We start from the raw sequence: 24,235 nt of genomic DNA, 5'->3' as shown, positions 1-24,235 counted from the left end.
AACACTTATTTTTGACCCATATTTTCTATTACATTAAGCATGCATGCAATGTAACGCTAGCAACTTCTAAAATTACCTGAAGATTTTTATGAGGCTCTAGAATTCCACATTTTATTTCAGGTAGATATCTCAGCCCTAGATTATTACCACACACCTCTAACATGTCAACTTTCAAAGTCTTCTTCAAGCATCCTGGCAAAAGCAGACCTTAACTAGGGTTTTGAAAGAGTAAGACATGGCTTACCCAGTCTCACTGTTTATCCCTAACTACATTAATCCTTTACAACTCTTGGGAAGTTTTATCTCAATAGGGATGAACATAAATTACTCATTTCACTAGGAATCCAACATACAGCTTAAGAGTATTTCTATAGTTCAAATTATAAAAATTATTCCATATGTGTAGCTGCATAAGCATGCTAAAAAGCATAGAAAGTAATGAAGTTTTATCTATTTGACGCCTCAGTACCAAGACTCAGACCCATTGTTAGCATTATTTCAAAATCAATTTCTTTGAATGTAATTTTTGAAAAAGCAAGCTTTGATGATTTAGCAATTGTTTTCAATCTACGTAAGAGAAATCAAAAGCTTTTAAGACAACTACAGGTGCATGCAGTTTGTCTGTAGTCATCTCCTGATACAAAGCTGCAATAGAATGATAAAAGCTGTTCACTATTCACGACACTGAACACACATTACAGAACCGTTCCGCCTTACGGTTAGTCAGCTCTGGTTTTACGTTTTCCTTTGTACAAATTCTGAAATACAACTGAGTGAAATACTAAGATTCTGTGCCCATTACAATCTTTTCGTAAAGTTGGTTACAAAAGGTAAACTTGGTAGAACCCTAAAAACATTAACAAGTACCCTCATTTTATAACATATTGCACACGACTGTTTTACAGAGATAGTATCTTTCGAGTTCCATTCTCGACAGTAAGATTTCTTCAGCAGAAGTCAAGCAAGAAAAAGTTTTTAACTGAACCAGTGTCATTCAAACGTATCATAAACAAAACCTAGCTTCTCAGCTGTAAAGAGCAAGTATCTGCCAATACCTGAAAAAAAAATAGGTACTGAAAAAGTACAGAGTATTGTATTTAAATAATTCAGGCATGCATAACAAAAGCATGCTGACTGTACCATTTACAGTCCCTCATACAATGGACAGGGAATCATTATTAGTCCTGAACAAGGGGGAAAAAAGGACAATGAAATAATAGTCTAGAACAGAGGTAGATCTATCACGACTTGTGAAGCCCATGCAATTCAACACCATTTCTTTAGTCCAATGTCTAGTAACTCACCTTTGCTTTTTCACTGGGTTCACTGGTTGTGCCGTAAGGAGTGTTATGCAATTCCTTTGAGACAACACACAGAAATTCAGCCTGATCTTCATTGCCATAGTTATAGGAAGAACCAATACTGACCAGCTGAAAGATGAAATTTTTAAAAAAAAGTCAATTGTATCTCCACATAAAAGAAATTCCATAAAGTCTCATGATTAGTACAAACATTCCTCACTCTTCAGACTGTAGGCTGTGCCTGAAGCATGATTCTCCACTTCAATGCAAATATGCTTTGATGCTGACAAATACATTGACAATACACACTCTGATGATAAGATACACACAGGTTTTTTTAAAACAGTTAGAGAATTAATGATTCACTGTGAAAGAAAAGACTGTGGAGGCAAGCCAGTGAAGAAATAGCCTGTTCCCTGTTTCTGTTATTTACTAGAAACCTTCCTATCCTCCAAAGTTAATTTTTAAAGTCTATATGTGGTATCTTACCGTGGCATGATTTAACACGTAAATGGCTGCATGCAGGAACCTCTTTAGCCTGAAGGGATACCCATCACTACTTATAGAATAATGGTATTTCTATTAAAACGTATTTTGAATGAACAAACACAATATTTGCATCTGACTGGAAAACAAGACACGGTATGGCAGGACATCAAGATTAACATCTGAAATTCACACATACTGCTATACAAGGAAGCTAATTAAGGAAGTGCTACAAGCAGAAGCCATGTATAATGAAATGTGACATATTTACAAGTTTCTACAGTCTCTACATTGAATGACAGATGACAATTTACTGAGAAAGAAGAATATACTCAACATTATTACTTCTTATGCAGTATGTTTATTAAATGGCAGAAATTGTCTTACCTTACACACAATACACTTACCTAATATGCTAGAAGCTTTACATGCTTGCCTGACTTTCCAAGTCAGATTCAATTCAGATGTAGCTGGTTCATTTATTTTAAAGTTTTATTTCAAAAGCACACGATAATGTGTGATCTACAAGATAATGTGTGATCTACAAGATAATGTCAGATCTACTGACACAGATCAAAGTCCTAAAAATAAAATTGTTGCACAGATACACTGTGTCAATTTGTCATTACCCAAACTATATTTAATCTATCTACCAAATCACCACATATATACAATAAGACTGCCCTATTCTGCAATCTCTACTGTACCACTTAAGTGCTCTAGAAACAGCCACATAGGAAAGGCCTAACTTATTTTTCTAGGGTAATGGCACTTAAAACACTGTAGTTATCTCTGTAAAGACAAATAGTGTACTACCATTAGTCAAGCAGAACACCAAAGAGAGTAAAAGATTTGTTAAAGCATGAAAGATGAAGTCAAGATGAAATCCTGATCCAGAGTTTGCACTTAAGGGATAAAATTATTCCTCAACAAAAACTGAAGTTAGACCAAGGTTAAAAGCAGCCTCCATATAGCACTGTCAGAAGAAAACAAAGCCTCACTGTACTTTCTAAGGAGAGGAGAGAGATGTTCAGATGTTCCTGCACTGCAGCAAGACAGCCAAGCAAGCAGTTCCAGAGATGGACAGAGCCAATATCTACCAAGAGCAGCAGGCAGTGTGTCTAAATAATGAATCAACTTGACATCAGGCCTAGGCACTGTCAAAAATTTTTGGAGCCTGATGATATTACAGTATGAGGCTCAGCCTTCCATAAGCAGTACTGCCCACCAAAATTCATCACTTTCAAATTATGTACTTTAACTACACTGAATGTGATCACCAGAAACTTTCCCTGCCTCCTCCTCTTCTAACATCACTCTAGTTCTGCAAAATATATACATAAACAGTAATGAACACAAGCTGATCAAAAATTATTGTTAAAGACATTTTTTCAACCAAAACTGTGCAATGAAGTTACAAACACCCAGGCTTTCTAGAAGCACTGATGCATATAAAGACATCTTTACTTTGAGATGTTAAATCAGCTAATCCTTCATAATGAATACTCTGCAGTCTGCACCATAAGGTATTTGTGCAATATAGAATCATGAACCCACAGAGTAACTAGTTCCTTAGTTGCACAAGATGGACTAAGAAAGTCTACTGAAAAGCTGGAAAATCAACTCAAATTTACTTTGTATATTAAGATGATTTGTTGTCTTCCCTATCAACAAACAATACGCACAGATTTTCAGAAAATAATAGCAATTAAGTTGCTTTAAATCCTACAAAGTGGTATAAAGTTTACACTATACATTATATAGCAATTATAAACCATTTCATACAAATACAGTAACTGCTTCAATTATTAAGGTAAAGGTAGGACATTAAACAACATTTTTAACCCACTCAAAGGCTAGAAAACCTCCAGAAAGTTTGCATACATATTTCAATAAAGCCACTCAAAATTCACCTTCTCTGAAGTTTGAAGAATTCAAGCATACAACTTAATTAATATACAGTTGACTGTTCTTCTTGGAAAATGGCAACAACTCATTATCAGGTAAACTACATTAACTATCAGAAGGAAAAATACTTCTTTACTTATTGACACTGTAAAGAAACAAACGACCACTCTGAAAGTAGATACCATACAAGACCCAAACATCAGCCAAATCATCAAACCTGTTTCAACCAGGCTGACAGGTCTTCAGTTGATAGCTACTAACAAATGCTTCATAATCCAACCACATAAAGAAACCCATAGCACATAAGTCTTTTTAGGAGACATGTCAGATTGAATGCTTTTAGCCAGTTGGATAGGACTATCAATTTAGCTGACTGCAAAACATCTAATGACTTTTCACCACTATTGAACAGTTGATAAAGTCATTTTTGCAGAATGAGACCCAAGTTCCTCAAAACTCCAACTCACAATACTCTCATAAGCAGTTTGATATGTGTGCAGCTAAAAATGTAGCATTTGCATAGAAGCAACTGCATGCTAGAAATGTCATTGTAGCATTCTGAAATGATCAACAAGGCTGATGGCAGAAAAAGAAACAATGGAAAATGATTGCAGATTAGAACTGAACTGTTCTGTCAGGAACTGAGATCAGAAAAATGTTTTAGCACTCCTGTTCCAAAAGTCACTTCATTGTTCCCAGTATTGGTGACAACACTTTAAAAAGGATGCTGATAAACTGGAAGACTACCCCTGTCATGTCCATCTGCCCTCACAATACCACCCCCAACCCACACCCCAAAAGAAGCCACAACACATCAGAGTAATCTGAGGTATGAAAAACAGGTCAAAGGATTTCAGGTTATTCAGACTACTGTTTCTCAGACTTTCTGAAAGGACAAACTTTTTGGTTTAAAGCCACATTTGCTTCATGTAGCTTATATTATCAAGAACTTAAGGAAGGATAAAATAACATGTTGAAATGGTAAATTCCATAGATTTGTATGCTTTTATATATACACACATATGTACGTATACGCACACATATCTATTTTTCTGCATTGGTTTATTCCTTCCATGACTTGTTTCATTACACTCCTTACTAAAGCAGTGTGATCCTATTTAAGCATCCCTGTGAGCCCCAACAGTGTCAGAACCGAGCACAGGAAAATGCCAATGCTAATTATCACAGAAAATTCATTAGATAAGGATCCATTACTGCTTGTATAAAATAAGGGTTGATGGTACTAGTAGGCTGTCAGCTACAGCTAAAAAAAGGCAGGAATGGAAAGCAGCATTACTTTTATTTTTATTAAATCAAAAGAAATATAGTTATTGCTTCATGTGCCAAGAGATCACATTTTTTCTGAAAAGAAATCATAAGAAGGAATTTCCTGTCTCATAATAAAGAAACCTTATTTTTGAAGTGAACTAATCTCATGCCTAATTGAACTGAGACACATCTCTAAACCAGACACATTTCAGTAACATGCCTATACAGATTTGCTGTATTGGTTTAATAATATTGATTCAAAATCTATATATTTACCAGACAAATCAGCAATAGTATTGCTATCTCAGATAACCACTCCAGCTTGCACAAACAGCAGCCCAGTCTTCTTCTTCTTCCTCTTCCTTCTTCCTGTGCTTACCACTGGAGTTACTCATATTAACTAACTTTCCTGCTTCACCACCAGCAATTTCCTTCTCTGTTTTGTGGTGGTCTGATTCTCAAAACCAAGTAGATTCTGTAACAATTTTTCTCAAATTATATTTTAAATATTCTTGTACTTTGAATATTACTGCTCCTATTTCAGATGTGGTGAACTCCTTGTACACTAAAAAGCTTGAAAAACCGGCCCTTTCAAAATTTTTAATTATACTATCAGCTAACAGAATCAAAGAAAATCCTCCACTCAATTTTTTTTTACAGAATCAAGCAGTATGAATCTAAGAATCAACTCTATGCCTTTTAAACATATAATGCATTTGTTCTGCCTTCCCAAAGGATTTGCAAAAGGTCATGAAGATACACATATATCAGCTCTAAAAACTCAGCACTGATGACGGACACCAGGCCTAAAAGAATATTTATTTTAGGTCTCTTAATGCAATAGTCAGACTTCAAAGCTTCATTTTTTTTACTATAATTTTTATTTTATTTTATACCTACATTAATTTCTTCACTGCCCTCCCCACCTTCCATTTCACAATGCTGTCTTTTACTTTGAGCTATCCAGGACATGAACGCATGAATAACATCATTCTGCCTGTACTCTACACATCACTAACAAGCCACGATTCTTTCTCTGTTGTCGAAAGTATGAAACACCCGCATTTCACATTCCAAATGTTACCTGTACAACTGCAAGAAACAGACAGTGCTTGGTACATTCAAAGCAGATTCTGCTATAAGGCTGGGTAACAGTCCGTGTTTCAAATCTAGAATTGCATGATTATGTGTCCATATAAAGTCACGAGCAAAGGTTTGTTTTTATTAAGCCATTTCACTATCATGTTATCTTTATAATGTTATACTCATCTTTCAGACTAATAACCATATATGTTGTAAGAAAAAGAACAAGTACTCCAGGCATTTTGTTGATGAAAAAAATTACAGAGTACCAGGTACCCAAATCAATTCACATACAACACTTTGAAATGTAGCACAGATATTTAAAGAAACAGAAACTGCCTCCAATGCTACTGAGAGCAAAAAATCCTTCCCAAACTCACAAATATTTGGAAGTAACACAGCAATCAAAAAAGCAGAACAAGAGGAAAAGGAAGGATGAAAAAAAACAGAGAATGAATGAAGGTAGGATTCTCCATTTGGATTTCAAGAAAATTTCAACATCAAAAAAAGATGGAAAAAACCCCAAAACAACAAAACAATAAGGCTAAGGAAACACCCAGCATGTTTTTCCAACTTGACACAAGATTTAAAACTGTCTATTTTGTTCTCCCCTCACTCCTCCATATTTTACTTATAAAAAACTCCTGTTACTCACTATTCAATTTTGAACATATCTCATCCACCTAAAAAAGAGTTAAGTTCTGAGTTACGAGAAATAAAGGGCTCAAACCCAGGAGTTAACTTTGGTGGATGAAATAATAATTTTCCTAGTTTACCAGAAATGGCCCCTTCTGGACCCACTGAACTCAAAGGTGTATTTTTAGGGCTCCTTACGTTTGACTTGTATCTTTTAGTTAACAAGTATGGATCAAAGGCTGTTACTTTTGGAGGAAAATTTAAGGAAAAGAAGTTATTGCAGAGGTAAGAGCTCTTCCTAAGAAAAACCTTGAACTAAATAACCGAGGGATTTCTGTTCGGTTGTTTTTCTGTTTTTACAATGTGGACATTCATAATGTGTAATGAAATATCGTGAATATAAATAAAAGCCAGTCACAAATACACACAAATTACTATGTGCTGTACATCCAGAAAAAAAGTGAATGATCTGAAAGCAGCAGAAACGCAAGGAGGCCAAGCATATCACCGTGAGGCAAAAAGAATGGTGTGACACACCTCACTGCAGCATTTCTGGAAGCATCTCTCTTCCCCTTTCACTTCCCGTGACACTATCAGCAGAAACTCTGACTGCTGAGCCCGGCCACAGCTGTACTGGGAACCTATACTGACAAGCTGAAATAACCAATCAAAGCAAAACACAAAAAGAAACCTTTGTAAAGCTGAAGTATATACCATTATCCAAATTGTACAAGTAACAGATGAGCTCAAACGTTCAGGTAACACTTACTTGCCACTAGAACAGGTTTCTATCAAGCTACAACTTTCATAAATTTTAGCTACAACCTAAAATTTATGAGGCAGTTGCAAAGCCCTTTTAAATTTAAATGGAAATTAAGAGTTACTGATAAGAAGACAGAAAACTCCCCGTATAACTGTGGAGTAGCCAACTACTCTGCAAAACAAAGTTTGGTGCGTTATAAAAGTAACCATTATTTTCCTGTCATACTTCTCCTGTCAAGGGGAGAAGGCAGCATGGATATAAGACTGGAAGGTGTTATGTAAACCAATATATAAAGCCTGGATATTAAAGAGCTTAATCTTGTTCCAACTACTGATAAAATACAGCTAAGAAAACATAATTAGTCAACAAGAGGAAAAAACGTTGAGTGGTCTAGATAAGTTTCAGAAGGAATAAGTTATAGAAGATCCAAGAAAATAACTGGAATGTAAAAAATTGTCTCGTTCCCACAAAAATCACTATCAAGAACACTGGCCAAACATCTAATAATTTAAAGTTCAACCTCAGCTAAATATCTCAACCTCTTATTACAAAACATATTTTACCTTAATAACACATGGCAATTCCTAGCCCATTTAAATTAAAGCATAGCTTGTCAGGGCACTTTAGAGAGATTAGGACTTTAATTTATATGGGAAGAGTTAGAAACAATTGCCTATTCTGAGTAAACTGGAAATTATGACAGATGAGAAAGCCCATGAACAGTAACTTTATCCTACTTTGTGTGTGAATAATTTTGAAGACAGCAGTTAAACACCATCCTCCTCATACAGTGAACATACTTATGACTGCATTATGGCACCAGACTCAGGTTACATTAATCATTAAAATTTACATGATCAACACCGCTGCTGTCTAAAGCATTTTTATTTAGCCAATTTGTATAGCCCAGTTTTTTATTCTGTTGTATTGCCAAAATACTGGTTTTTTTCTGATTGCCTGAAGAGGCAACAATTGAAGATAAAAATCCTCTACAAAATAACTCAAGAAAGCGGGGCAGCATAATCTTTAGTAATAGATTTTGTACTGGGACTAATATATAATTGTACTGTTCTGGCAGAGCTTTCAAGTGTGTTCTTTGGAAAAGGGCATCAATACATCTGCATTAGTGCACCAACAGTTCAGCACCTTCCACTCCTATTTAACAATCATATTTAACGATAAAATTTTGAAATGCTAAGTGTAAAATAGCATTTTTTTCAAAACCAACCACTTGAGTATGTTATATGTGGCGCAGAGCACAAAGACTCTTAATCTGTAAAAATATCACTCCTCTGAAAAAGCTGAAAAGCTGATGAGTCCATTTTTTTTCACATACAGAGCATGGTGGGTACCGCCCTAAACATTGCTACTGAAAGAAAGCATGTTGCTGAGCAGCATGGGCTTAGAAAAAATTACAGAAATGCTACAGTGTTTGAAGGTTTATTAACAATAAAACTGTTTATGCACAATATTCTAATCCTGCTTCAAGCGAGTACAAAGGAGGGAATGGGCTAGTGTGAGGTAATGAGATGCTAAGTATTATGAGATCATACAGCTACTGTGTTTATCTTCTTCAAACTATGTGTCTAAAAATATCCAACATGGGAGAGGGAGGAAGTAGGGAGACAGCTGGATGAAACAAGAATGTAATGTCCAAGAGAACCAATGGATTCTTCCAGTTCTAAAAGAGATTATAATAGGCCTTTCAGCAGTTGCACTGTCAAAGCAGTATTACTCCCGAATACAATATCCCCAAAGGGTTTAGGATAGGTAAAAGATATGGTGTCATTTAATCTGCTAAGAAGTAAAAGAGCCCTATTTGCAATGAAAGTTAGTTTCTCCTGACAAAGAATAATGTTGAAAAACATTTTTCCATGCACTAGCCAAAAAACAGTCGTGCATTAAGTGAGAGTTTTTTTCAGGGACTTAAATAACATTTAGCTTAAATAACATTTGGCATGGCAAACAGACCTAGTAATACTTGAAGCGGAGTACTGAAGCATAAAAAGCCTGCTCTGTATCTCTGTGCTTAGTCTATTTGCTCATGGCTGTCTCCACCTTACTAGCACCTTACATATTTTGTCAAATATAAACAAAATGTTCTCTTTCACCTTCATGTCATAAACATTTTTTAAATGTTGCTTTGTTGTGTTATTAGAGTGAGACTACACAGGGTAATGGGCTTGTGCTTATTTCCATTTCTCCTACTGTAAGCATCGGACACTGAAAAACGTGCTAGCAGATGAACACTTGTGCTTCAGAGTTAACAGATTCCTTGCTCCAATGCAGTTTAAATACTCTGCTGCACATTAGGTATGTGAAGGATAAAGCAGCTGTACAGTTCATTTCTTACTTACATAGATTATCAAAGATAACAGAGAGATCTTGCGATTTTACAGTGTGTTCCTGAATGTACACACAAAGCTATTTTTATGCACTGCAAAGAACAAGAACATTCACATAGCTCACAGCTATCAAGCTTCACATCTACACAGGTAAAGTCCACCCTCCTTTGTGTATCAGGTTTTTTTATCTGAAGAACCACTCTTTGGGCCTGGCAAACATTTATCTCCCAAGCTCAACTCTTTTACTCAGAGCTCTTCCTATCTAACCTATCATTCACATAACCTTGTATTAGTTAATTCTGCTTGATTCACCCTTCAACTGCTCATGTGTAGACACTGAAGAATTACATTTCAGATGCTGCAGATGTTTTTATAGAAAGTTAGCAAAATTTACCTCCTGGAAAGCTGAGGGGTTTTTTTTGGTGGCTTTTTTTTTTTTTTTTTTTGGTTGTTGTTGTTGTTGTTGTTGTTTTATGATAAATGCAAACACAAATATCGCATTTTAACTTTGGTGTGTATGTTTATCCAAATTCTGAAAATTACTGAATAAAAAAAGATGCATGGAATTTAATTTATATTCCTCTTTCACAAAAGGTACTTCACACTCATTTCTTAGAAGACTGTGTTAACTATATCCCATATGGATTTTTTACCTGTTCAAATTTCCAGCCATCAGACATTGTGGAAACCATTTGAGTGAGTTCCTCTTCCTGACACTGCAGCACTCTGTATACATGTTTGACTGGCACCTTTAAGAAGAAATATAAGATGCTCAACAGGGCATGGAATTCGCTATGTTTGTGACTTGTCTGAAGTTGCCCTTATTCTCTAGAAATTGTAAGCAACACCACTTTGAACCCATCAAGAGCAACGAATAACTAGGACCATTTCAGCTGAGACCTACAGTAAATGCTATCAGAGCAACCCTGCAATCCAACAACCTAGCTTCAAGAGAAATTTGTCAATAACAATGTAAGTTTGTAATATCTCCATGAATACTCAGTTACCAGGGAAGTTACCAGTTACCTGAGTAGCAGAGTTAACGAGCAAACTTTATGATATTCACTTTCATGGAGAACATGAGCCGCTATGAGAAGAGGCAACCTTCTCAATCACAGAGCAATACAAATAATGAAAGCAAATTTACTACAAAAACATATGACAGGAGCTAAACAGTATCTGTACGTTTGCAGCATAAACATACTGTATAAACAGCAGTTATACCATAGTTAGGCAACCTCATCATATTCAGAAGATTTAAAAGTCAATGACAAAGCTATGTTCTACAAAAGCTGTTCTCTAACATAACTATTTCCAGAAATAATATTATGACAAATTCTACTATTACTGAACATTTCGGAACAATTACTTAAAATGTTTTCATTTTTGAAAGCAATCTGTGAATTTTGTAAGCAGACTGGCAGGAGCCAGCAATTAAGAATATTAATCTTTGTATACTAGCGGTTCCAGATCATCCAGTGATGGAGGCAACCATTCAGTATCTTACTGGGGAAATCAGAAGTTACATAAAAAAACAAATGGAATCCACTCACTACTTGTCATAGAACAAATAATCAAAAGCACATGAGAAAACAGCCTCACCTGAGAGATTCTGCTGTCTCTTTCTCTTATTTTGTCCTTTACCAGTTTTATTAGAGATGTGATATTGTAGAATTCAGCCTCTTCCAGTACACCTAGTATGAAAACATTTTTTGCGAAGACAGTGTAACTAAAGACTCCAGGCCAAAATCACCAACCAGTTCATAAGATTATCTTCTCAACAGCTACAGAAAATTATTTATTTTTCCCTATGATAAGGCAGTTCACCAACCTAACAATTCTGGCTTCTTTCAGGTACATGTAATTCAATGTTTGGCTTGTTCTAAAAATTGTCCTAAAATATCCCAAAGAAAACTGATCCCATTTCACATACAAAATGAGACAAGAAACAAAAAAATGCGCACAGATACCGTTCCATAGCAGACTGATAAGATACCGTACCTCAGGCCCTGCCTCAGGCTGGAATGCAAAAGAGAAATTTAAATAATCCTACTGAAAAATCTCTGCAGTTGCTAGCAAGCATAAAGTTTTTCTTCCTGTCATTTGCGATCTTAAGAGTCTGAAACAAAAACTTAAAGATATATACTGCTTCTACTCACATGTTCAAGGCCTACCTGTTCTCCACACAAAGGGCACATGGAAATTATATTTCATACAATTTCCCCCTAGTATTGTTAAATTGTATCACTCTTTGATAAATTCCTTCAGTATGCTATCAATACAGTCTTATTACTATATGTTTTACAGCAGTCATCCTCCATTAGGGTAAAACTGATACAAAGTGGGAACAAGGAGGGAGAAGCTGGGGGCAGAATTCAGTCTTTAAAAGCATGTTCCACACATCTGAACATGCCAGAACCTCACTTTTAGTTTGCTTTACATCTTCTAAAGCTTGCTTCCTAGGCAGCACTCTTTTGCTTCAAGAGAACTAAACCCAAATATTTCACAGTTACACAGGAAAGATACAAGATTACACAATAAAAAGCATCTTCCCTCTTGTTTGAATATTTATGTTCCAACTGAAAATGTGGGTTGTGAAATCAGGAATTCAAAATGCTCAAATAACCCTATATACTATAACTGCATGATACCTATCAGTTTTGCATGAAACAGATAGAAATGCTACACTGGTTAAGGTTTGCCATCTTGTTCTAAGTTAATTTTGGTGACCCAAAAGAAGAGAAAATAATAAGCAAGTGGCAAGCAAACAAGATATTTAGAGACGTCTTACCTTCCTCAGCTAGGTCCTTGTTAATAACCAGTTTTCCATGTCTGAGATAGTTCAGCACTGGCCCAAAGTAGGTTGGGTCTCTGTCTATTAAATAGGCACCTGTTTCATCCTAGATTAGAAAAACAAACAAACACAAACCAAACGAACAACCCAAAACAAAGCAAGAGAACACCAAAGCCCAAACCAAACAAACCAAAAACCTCACAATGATTTGAACATCCAAGTGGGAACTGCAAGCTAATATTCATCTTGCAGCGAGCAGGTATTCAGATATAGCCAAATCCCTGAAAGCTGCATTTATTGAAGACAATACAAGGAATTAAACAATATAACTGTCATGTTATCAGACTGATCAATCAAATCATCGGACACACAACTTCTCTTATCTGATCAATCCCCCTAACTCCTTATCAATGATTAACAACATTGTTAGCGTGAAAGATCTAAGCAGTGAGAATGCCAAAAGTTATGGTTAAAAATAGCACTGAAAAATCTTGTTTGGGAGCCTGAAGAGTCAGAACAATGGCTACATTCTAGCAAGCTTCAAATACCAATTTTTCCTTTTTAATCTTCTTTTTTTTTTTTTTTAAAGGCAAACAAACCTATTTTTTTTAACCTCAACACTTTGCTCTAAAAACATTTGCCTTTGTCTTTGCTCAGATGTACAAATACTCACAGGGTACTGATAACTGCTGTGTACCAAGCAAGGGTTGTACATGCATCTTCTAAAAAAAAAAAAGTACACTGAAGATGCAATTCCTACCTATCTCATGCAGACAAGTGAAGTAATAGATGGCTAGATGAAAACTTGAAAACTAATGCTCAATTTACCAAACAGACCACAGTGTTTTGTGAATTGAGAAACATTTCAAGAAATTTATCTGCAGAGCTGATATTCTTGACAAAGAGATAAAGAAGCAAAATTGGTAATTCCTATGTTACTTAGAATCTATGGGTGAACCCCTGCAATCAAGATAGTACTGACATACTTTGTGCTGGCTGGAGATCTAAGGAAGATTCATAGAAAGATTTCTAACTGATCCACTGCTCCTATCTACTATCAAGTGGATTACTGACTGTATTAATCCATTAGTACATAAGGTTTTAGTGGAATGGATATCCTACAGATATATACTAGAGAGATGTAGCAGCACCCCAATTGCTTTTTCACTTATTCTTATTTTTAGTATTCTAGTAGTTTACAGGAGATACTCAAAAAATCATCATTACCAATAATGTGGATCATACCTTGAAAAATAATAATAAAGAAAGCACACAAAAGTCCTATAATTTTTGCTGTAATAGATTTTTAAAAAAACATTAGAAAATATCAACAGTTAAAGAACTCTGGCTAAATTCTAAGTGTGCAACCCAAATTCTGTCAACAGGATTCACGTAAGCATCTAAATTCCATGCAAAAGTTGCTTACCCAGATTACAGACATAGAAAACATGCATTAATTAACATGTCTTGAACATTGACCTGACAGCTCAGATATGCTACACACTAGCACCAGGGAGTCAAGAGCCAAGAGATAAACTGATCAGTAAAGAATATTGTAACCATATGCAAATAATGCACAGGTGAGTGACACAGAAAAATTTACTTCCTCAGCATCTTCCTATAGAAAATGCCTTATCACTCCTCCTTTTGAGTGAGCTGCCTCAATATCGTTCAGTGCATGCTAAGCACTTCATGTTGAAATCACTAAGAAAGGCCGATAACACTAGATCTTTAAGGATGTTTATGTAAACATAAATCCAGTACAAGCTGACACAGAAGCGTAGTCATCTGCTCTACCTAGAACTCTAAAAATACAGATTGTAAGTCTTTCAGAATATTATCAGGGCTGTTTTCATCCACATATACATGAAAACACACTGTATTATCACATGTAATTAGCTTTTTGACACTTTTTAATAAAAACTGTTTTATTGTGAGATAAAATAATAAATTGCAAACGTGATCCAATGTGAACTGGACAATTTAAAGAGGTAACTAGTTTGCATGCACATAACTGGCTTTAGGCTTGCTAGCTTAAGCTTAAGTATTAGTAGACTTTGATATCTCATCTATGCAATTTCCTCTGCTAACTAGTAAATTCTTTTTTCTACGAGCTTTGAGAAAGTTTGCATCATCACTGACACAACCAGTGTAGGCATTTTGAAGCCATTTCCTAAACTTCAGGTGAATACCACAAATGTCAAACAAACCTATATTCTAATAAGGTTTCAAAGTTCTCTCTCTTTCAGATGTACTTTATAGAAATAGGTGTTACTGTTTACCAGAACAGCAGCAGAAATTCAAGTTTCCTCTCTATTCAGTATAGTCACATCACCCCACACTTAGAGGTGTTTCCTGCAAATGTTGCCATTCTTCATAAGAAAATTCAAAACAAATGCATATTGTCTTTGTGCATCCAACCCTAAACTGCTAGTTAATCACAGGACTGTTTGTATCTCTACTCAATTCTACTTTTGCATTACATTCTTCTCTGAGTGCTTTTTTCTTCATTGTCTGTAAGTTCTAGGCCTTTTTCATGCATATTTACAAGGACACCATTTAGAACACAGCATTGCCTACATACAGTGAAGACTACATTTGTTTATTAACACTCTCCCACAGTAATGTTTTGTTCAAGTTACAAACATCATGGAATTTTAGAGGAAACCTAGTAACTTGCTCTTAAATTTTCAATCACCTGGTTCAGCATACCAATGAAAAGTCAGTGTAGCTCACAATTACATTCCTTTGAAAAATACTGACCAAAGCAATTAAGTGATCATGTATTCCCGTTACAAATGTTTTCACTTTGATCTCTACAGAGGCTGAGGCTCGAAGGACTCATAATGAACACTTACCCTGATCTTAGTTTAAAACACATAAAAAACTCAATTTATTTACAACCTTTAGAAAGTAGCAGCGAAACCTAACCATTCCAATAAATAATTACTGTCATTGGTAATATTATGTACTTCCTAGCAAGGACACCTATAGTCCAACACTTTGCTAGCTGTATTTCACAACACCTTTGCTAGACTGAACAGACTTCACTATTAGATTTCTTGTCTCCATGTATGTACCTCTGGACTGAAAAGTCACTCCTTAAACTCCTTGCCATAAAAAAGTTTTGTTCTTTAAAACTTTTCACCAAATCATATTTCACCTTGAGACTAGCCTTCTTACCCTTCTGTAACTTTGAATTGTGGATGCTAGATTCCAATACAGGATTCCAGAAGGACTCAAAAGGTGCACCAAATACATACACCTCTCTAATTCCATTTAATAATCTCCCCAAGAATTGCATTAAAACACTAGCTGAAATGTCATAATTTTTTTTCCAATTAATTATCTTAATTGGGATCAGCACTGGATCTGGTTACAAGACAGTGTATGGTGATGCAAGTGATGGTATGACTCAAGTCACACCATCAAGCTCTTGGTTCAAGACTCTAACACGAATATTTTAATTTTACATCATTTTAAAATTTTACATCATTTACATACTCTGAGTTCTTATAAAGGCAGCAATATGCAGAGAAACACAGCAGTACTTGGTACTAAACTTGGATTTATATATAATTGTCATCCCTATCACCTGTGCTTTTTAAATATTGAACCAGTGAATTTTTCACAAACTGCATGGCCTAAAAACTTTGAGTGTCTGCAAACCAGTGGTACTTATAAAAACTACATCAGTAACACAACCCACCTGACAGGTCAGAAATCTCATGGACAAATGAAATGTATCTGTTACTTCCTAGAATAATGACTAGAATTTAGAAATTTCCTAATGCTGACAGTCAAGGTTGCGCTAGCAGGAAGACTTGGATTTTTCTAAAACACTCAGTGCTTGCGTGCTTCCTTCTTTGACAGATTCCATGCCAACTTCAGAAAGGCATTAAAATACAAGCATGAGTACTACTGCCAAAACCTTATTATAAAAGTTTGACAATCTCCTTCTTAGAGGAAAGTTAAAAGAATGCTAGAACAGTTTGCGAACAAAAAAACTGGTACACAGCTAAAATAGGAAGATGCTGAAACAAGGACATAGATTTAAATTATTAACAGTAATGCAGCAAAAGCATTACATTAAACAATGATGACAAGGTGAGCAAGGCTCTGCTTGTCTATTTTTATGTATTCATCTCTAAACCAAGATTTAAATATCAAAAACAAATCCTATTCTGAACAGTAAATATGACCACTACAGCTCATTTATTTGCTGAAATCTGAAATGATTCTCCAACAGTTTTAAAGCTGTGAGTGACATTGTGAAACATACTAAATTCAGAGAGTCGATTTCACTATCCTCATCCATTCAACACTAGTTTGGCCACAGGGTGTGCCAAAGGTTAATCTTTCTCCCATTACAAGTGGAAACATACCAGACAGCAAGAGACAGGCTGCCCTGTCCTACTCAATGTTAGTACCTGAAGGCAGTTTAAAGGCCAACATGCTACCTTTCTTGAAGCCTCTCAGTTCTTTAAAGTAGGAAGCACTAAGGAAATCATAGAATCACAGAATATCATGAGTTGGAAGAGACCCACAAGGATGAAGTCTAACTCATGGCCCTGCACAGCACAGCCCCAACACTCCCACCATGTGCCTGAGCTTTGTCAACCTCATGGCTTGGGGCCAGGACCATTCCCTGGGAAGCCTGTTCCAGTGTTCAACCAACCTCTTTGAAAAGAAACTTTTCCTTATATCCAACACAAACCTCCCTGACACAGCTCCATGCCTTTCCCTTGGATCCTGTCAGTGGTCACACAGAACAGAGATCGATATTGCCCCTCAAGAGGAACATGCAGACAGTGATGAGCCTTGCCTCGGCCTCCTCTTCTTCAGCTGAAGAAGCCAAGTGACCTCAGCTATTTCTCCTATGCTTCCCCTTCAGAAATTTTGTGTTCCTCCTTCAGATGCTCTCTAAGAGCCTTAGATCCTTCTGATACTGTGGCACCCAAAACTGGCTACAGGACTCAAAGTGAGGCCACACCCCAAAACAGATCAGAATGGGACAATCCCCTCCTTTGCCCAGCTGGCAATGCTGGACAACAGTGCAGGACACAGCTGGCCCTCCCACTTGCCAGAGCATATGGCAGTGATTTATCTTTTAATTAGGAAACCTTAGAGGAATGTTTTCCTACTCTCTCCCAAACAAAGTTTACCTATCAGCAAGCCAGCCACCTATATTTTTAAATTTAGTTTTATAGGTAAATTTAAGCTCTGCATAAAAACTTCAACCAAAACCAAAGACAACTACAAAACAATTCCCCCACCACCACACTTCAACTTTTTTTTCTTCTAAGTCAGGAACATTACATTCCGTTCCCTATCTTAAGTGCTCAATTATCCTTTCTGGAAGTTATGCCTGAAAAAATGATGAAATCTACTAACCTCACCAAAAAAAAAAAAAAATCAAAATTTAGATATAATAAACAACTCCTTATTTTCAACCTGTTGGTTATAAGGGTATAAGCTGTTCCTTTCTTTTCCCTAACTGTAAAAAATGCTTTTTTGTCTGTAATGCTTCAAAATTTATTTCAGAGCCAGCACTATATACTTTATATCCATTACTACATACCACACCACAAATAAAATCTTAATAACTTTCTTCCCCTACTAAAAGTGAGTCAGAGTGAATACCAAAATATTCACCCACTACTTGCAATCTATGCAGAATATGCAAGTCTATGCAACACAGAGAATTCTTTTTCTCTAAGAATTGCTGAAAAGACAGAAGCTATGTCTAAGTGAGAGATTATTATCAAAAGTACTTTGCTCTGGTTCTTGTTATTGAACAAGAGAATAGTGACAGTGCAGAAATAACACAATGTCAGTGCATGCAGATATTTCATAAAAACGCTAAAACTAAACCCCGTCAAACAACATAAAAATATGACACAAACGTACAAACGATACTGTGCTGTCTGCTCTATTTACGAGCGGTTTTGTTATCCACGAACCCAACTGCTTCGCACGACATACTCATTAAGCAACACTCTTCAGGAAGACTCCCTCCACGGCAGCAGAGTCGTTCCTGCCGCCCCTCACCGCGGCGCCGGGCCGCGCGTTCCCTTCACGCCGGCGGCCGCCTAGGCAGGCGTCACAGCGGGACCAGGCACCAGCCGCAGCGCACCCTCAGCGCGGCAGGCGGGGAGCGGGCCCGGAGCGGGGAGCGGGCGCGGCGGCGGGGGGAGCGGGCCCGAAGCGGGGTGCGGGCGCGGCGGGGCCCGCGCTCACCTTGTCCGAGTCCAGGTCGGGGTCGGCCTGGCAGAGGCGGAAGAGGAAGGACTTAGGGTCCCTGCAGAGCGTCTGTCGAGTGGTCAAGAAGCAGGTGCCCCCCACGTTCAGCCTCACCCACTTGCCGGGCCCCGCGCCAGGGAGCGGCGCCGAGCTACACCGACGGCAGGGCCCGCCCGCGCTGAGGCCGCCAGCCGGGGGCACCGGGAACTCACAGTGGTTCTCCGCCGCCATCCTCGCCACCGCCGGAAGGGGCCGCCCCGGCTGCCTGGCCCCCGGCGCACCGCCCACCGGAAGCGCCGGTTGGAACAGGGCCCTGCCCCTTCTCGGCCGCGGCCGCGGCGGCTCCGGCTGGGGGCCCCGGGAGCAGCGCTCGTGTCGGCGGCAGGGCCGCCGCCGGGCCGGAGGCCACGGGCCTGTCTGTACCCCATGCCCCCCGCCCCACGGCGGAAGGAAGAGGCGGAGGCCGCGCAGAACCCTACATGCCTTTATTACAGACTACCAAGCATAAGTGAAATCCGTCATCCAGTCACTAACTACACATCTACAGCACAGAGATCTGTCGAGAGGAGAATAAACAGTCATTAAATTATGAGATATGATTAAATCATCGACCAATAGAAAATTTATATAATAAAGCCAGAAAAAAGGTGTAAAATATAGTTTACAATAATTATTCACATTCAAGGCTGTACATCAATACATACAACACCATGGCCCCGAACATGAATCAATCCAAATAATTCATATATTAGAATTTAAATAACACAGACTGAACTAGAGGCCAACAAGAGCCAGCAAATAACCTTAGAAGAATAAAAATACAAAAGTGTGTATCATATCATTGCATTATTTGCTTCTGTTTTCACGAGTTCTTGAAGGAGGGGAGATTGTTTTGTGGTTTGTTGAGGGGGGGTCAGGGGTTTTGTTTCTTTGGGGTGAGTTTCTTCTTTCTTTCTGTACATCACAGTTACAGCTACAAACCAGGTAGAGCATATTACACGTGTAACTGACTGCCACCAACCTGAAAACAGCATACAACTATCAAAACTCATTATGGTTCCTGGTTCCTAATTTTTCTCTTTTGTCAGATAGAGTAGTTTTCAGTTCTGCTACCATTGCGAACATTCACCACATCAAGTCAGTTAATACATGGCCATAGGAAGCTTTGTCAAATGGCAATCATCTACATTCATGGCCCAGCTGACAGACAGATTTCTCTCTTGACCAGGGAAAGGACTCGAGGAAACGGTATGAAGCTGAGGCACAGGAGCTTTAAGTTAGGTGTCAGGAAAAGGCTTTTCACTCAGAGGGTGGCCACTGGTGAACACTGGAACAGGCTCCCCAGGAAGCGGTCACACTATCAAGCCTGCCTGAGTTCAAGAAGGTCTCTGGCACATGGTGGGATTGCTGGGGAGTCCTGTGCAGCGCCAGGAGTTGGACTTTATGACCTTGATGGGTCCTTTCCAACTCAGTATATTCTCTTTACTCTAAAACCAAGCTATTGGGTGCTTAAGAACCTCTCCAACTGTTTGTTGCATAATGGTAATTTCTTCTATGAAAGAGGAAACACTCTGAAATTATCAGTCATAAATGAAAGCATGCCATTTTGGATTACAGAACTACTTGTCTGTAAGCTCACTTGATCACCTGATAGACAATCTGCATCATGAGGCTTTGCAGGAGCATTTCCATTTGATTCATAAAATATTTCCATGAAGCATTACAGGCATTCAGCAAAATTTCAGATATAAATACTGCACCTATTTGTGCAATTTACTAGTAGAAAGAATGATCAGAATCCATCCAGAGGCCACATCTTTAGGCAACTATTAATACACAAGTTCTGTCCTCAGCAAGGTGTTGAAATCAAATGTTTTATCCACAGGCCAAATGAAGTAATTGTCTTGACTTTACTAATTCAGAAGAAAAGGTACATGTGGGAAATTCCCATAATTTTTCAAAGTTCCCAGCACAAAAAATAACTGTATCAAGCACATTAATTTAAGCATCTTGAACTATGAAAGCTGATTAGAATAATCACATCTTCGTTTCAATCCACAATTCTTTTCAGACATATATATAGCAGATACTTCACAATTAAATCACATCAGAAGGAGGCAAGTAGAGCACAGTACTGATAATTTGATCTTTTTACCACCTAAGTGCCTAGCAAACAGAATTGTAATAGGCAATATCAGTCTGCTAACAATGCCTCAACATCACATCTCAAGTAACTCTTTCTTAATACAAAACCTTTACAAAACTGGACTTTAAGGCAAACGGTAACAAACTAATTTCTCAGTTTATTAAATTAGTCCTAAATTTCTTGTGACTGGGCATGTACTTCATCCTTTTTTAAGCTCCACACCACAGAAAATGATGGAATAAACCTTTCTGAAGTTCAAATACCAAGCAAACCAAAATTACAACACTATTGGCCAGATTCTTCATAAATGATCAACAATTGTTGAAATTTCAAGAGATGGTATGAATCAACAGATTTGGTTTTCAGTAGGTCTGCAGTAAGGAAAAATCTTAAGGAGAGTCTTCAAGTACCTAATTTTTTTTTTTTTCTCCTTTGAACACCTTGGATTAAAAGCAGAAAAATCACCTGGCCTATGTGCAGCTCCGAAGAACCTCCTTTGCACATTTCATTCCATGAACTCCCATGAACCACAGGAGTGATCTTCAGGACAAAGACCTGATTCTATGCCACACCAGGTATAAGCATTTAAAATGGGTACCAGCCCTTCATAGTATGCAGCACCTTTCAACACACATTTAAGTGGACAAACTGGCAAAACATACTTGAATCCACAATTGCTTTGTGATGCCTCACTCTATACTCTTGCCACCTTTCAAACCCACAGATTCTACAGATAGTCCAAGAAATAGAAATACCTCTCCCAGGAAAGTTCTAGTTCCTTCCCAAAAAAGCAGTAGCTAAGTAAGACTGGATTAGGAGTACTGAAGCTCTAAGTGGAGTGATGCCTGTAAGAGATGCTTACAGTTTTCCAATAACAGCATTGTCAAATATTAAAAAAAAAGGACTTCTAGAATGCAGACATCAGCCTTCCACGTACCTTCTTGACAGCTTACTGCTACCAAGATCTACAAGGCTGGCTGAAAGCTTTTGGTGGGCATGATGAAAGCCTACTGAGAGAAGATTTTCAAGGTGTGAAAAACCACAATTAATTTGCTATGGTAAAATGATTAAAAATCTAAATATTACAGAAAACATGTTAAAGCACACCTAGATCTCTACCTAGTTAACAAGCCAATGGAGGTCATTTTGCCAGACATTTTATGTGAGGCCAAGTTTTATCACACTGAACAGCAGTGGCACTGTGAATCTCCATCACTGCCAAACTCCTGTATGAAGTTGGGAATATGTCTGTCCAGATCTCAATACCAGAGACTAAATCCAAAAGTGGTAGGGTTGTCTCCAGTGGACACAATGCGTGGCCGGAATTTGACAGCTGGAGAACAAATGGATAGCACTGCAACAGACTTAAAATACATGTCATCTTGGTTAGAACGGCACATATAGCTTACTACAAACACAGATCAAAGGTACAGTGTGCTATTCAAATTTGAGCAACAAGGAGTATACTTTGTACGTGATGGGATTTCTCATGATGCAAAGGGGAACATTTTTCTGTCTTCCTCAGCCATTTACATTTAACACCAGACACAGTAAGCCAGGGATTTACTCGTCTCAGGTTTCCATATGTGGTGGGATACAGACGACTACAGGAATGCAGCTGCACCAAAAGAAAAGGCAACTGCACTGTCTCTTCTAAAGACGGGAAAAGCTGAACTGCCATCAAGTTCAACCACATAACGCAGTTTTTAAGAGATCGATAATAAATCTCCTTCACCCTGTACAAGAAGATATTCAACATTCACATAATTTCAGAGAAATCTGATAAGCCATTGTTCTTAAACTACTGCTTCTAGAGAACAGTAGCCTATGAGTTTTTTCAACATTGCAGAGAAACCTTTCTTTGGAGGAAGGAAAAGCACATCATAGTATGACAATTCAAAATGTAAAGTAATGGTATATGTAATGAGTGAATAAATAGGTGTGATGATTATACTGCTTTTAAAACAAGGAAGGAATGCCTTTGTCCAGACCTAGGTCATTCTCCTCTGCAAGATTTAGGAACACAAGCATGTAGAAAATACCACTGGGGAAGTTTTTTTTTTAGCACATAAGAAGTTGTGTTTTTGTAACATGACAAGAAATGTTTGACCACAAAAAACAGCCATAATTTGAAGAGGATAAAGGAGATCAATATGAAAAATATTTTCATTTTATAGATATGCTTTAAGTACCATATATTTTCCCCTTTGTATCAATATTTGCCTTTGATTTTTCTCATCATATTACTTTATTATCTGTATTTCAATTCCTTACATTTTTTTCCAGAGTTCCTGAATGTTTGGCCAAGGACCAAAAATAGAATTGACATCTCATTACACAATGAGACCAAAAAAAATTGCCAAGTAATCAATTGTACAACATTTTCACACTTCCTTCTCTACCCAAGAAAATAGGTTGGCCCCACTAAAATGCACAACACATGCACACCCTGGAAAGAAAGCTTCCAGCCCTCATCTGCTGAAAAGGTGAAAAACTATCTACTATTTCAATAGTAGCCTTTTCTCCCCCATACTAACTAGTTTCTCTTTTAGTTAGCATTAGTTAAAAGCATGCTGGTAAGTTTATTGTCCCTTGATTAAACACACATATGACTTATATTAAAATTTAAACTTAATGTTTAAAATGCTTCAGAAGCCAACATTTCAATTTTAGAAATTTCAGTGCTATGTTCAGCATTTTACTCTCTCAAAAGCTTTATCACTGGAGCCTGTCTGCCAGACAAATACATCTGATTCATTCACATAATTACTATAGTACCACACAAATCCTGCAACCAGAACAATGTTAGGAATTACACAAGGGTGCAACCAACCTGGCTACAAATGCCACATACCAATAAGCTGGGGGACTGTGAGGAAAGGAAGAGGAAACAAAGAGGTGGTACTTAGGAGAGGCATATAAAAGCTCCCTGATGAAACACAGTTTAATGATAATCTGAGAGTCACAGAAAACTCCAGCCCCATAAAATGCAAGGCTGGTACATGATTCGGCGTGTGTGCGTGTGGGTTGGTTTTAACTCATCTTAAGTGAAGCTGGTAATGCAAGGTCTATCCACTAGTCTGCAGCAGAAACAGAACTGAAGTGCACAAAAGCAAGATCTTCACAGCAATGATATGCATGTGGAAGCCTCAACAGAAGCACAAAGAGCGAGCAAAGCAACCCTGAATTCCACTAGGTTTTTGCTTTTCTTCCTTTTTTTCTCTTCTTAAAAAAAAAAAAAAACCAAAAAAAAAAAACAAA

General features: G+C 37.5%; 1 protein-coding gene across 7 annotated transcripts in view; it reads right to left on the bottom strand.

Annotated features, from left to right (window-relative positions):
• The window catches only part of KCTD5 (potassium channel tetramerization domain containing 5), a 36,077-nt gene extending 11,854 nt beyond the window's left edge, over positions 1–24,223 (bottom strand). For 5 of the 7 annotated variants that reach the window (XR_005957081.1, XR_005957082.1, XM_041490384.1 and 2 more), the window contains exons 1-6: positions 18,826–24,223; positions 12,583–12,691; positions 11,394–11,485; positions 10,445–10,540; positions 7,221–7,337; positions 1,305–1,430 (exon numbers count right to left, since the gene is read on the bottom strand). Coding sequence is in view for 5 of the 7 variants with exons in the window: in XM_041490384.1 (XP_041346318.1) it covers positions 1,305–1,430; positions 7,221–7,337; positions 10,445–10,540; positions 11,394–11,485; positions 12,583–12,691; positions 18,826–19,059 (774 nt within the window). In the remaining 2 variants the exon portion in view is untranslated. The remainder of the gene's footprint in view (positions 1–1,304; positions 1,431–7,220; positions 7,338–10,444; positions 10,541–11,393; positions 11,486–12,582; positions 12,692–18,825) is intronic. The other 2 variants (XM_041490387.1, XM_041490386.1) reach the window with 1 other exon arrangement.
• Between the last annotated feature and the right edge of the window lie 12 nt (positions 24,224–24,235).

Source organism: Pyrgilauda ruficollis, unplaced genomic scaffold, assembly GCF_017590135.1.
Source record: "Pyrgilauda ruficollis isolate IOZ18807 unplaced genomic scaffold, ASM1759013v1 scaffold122, whole genome shotgun sequence".
In the NCBI taxonomy this organism is placed as follows: Eukaryota; Metazoa; Chordata; class Aves; order Passeriformes; family Passeridae; genus Pyrgilauda; species Pyrgilauda ruficollis.
The sequence above is the reverse complement of the archived record's forward strand: the minus strand, read 5'-3'. Positions and strand labels throughout refer to the sequence as shown.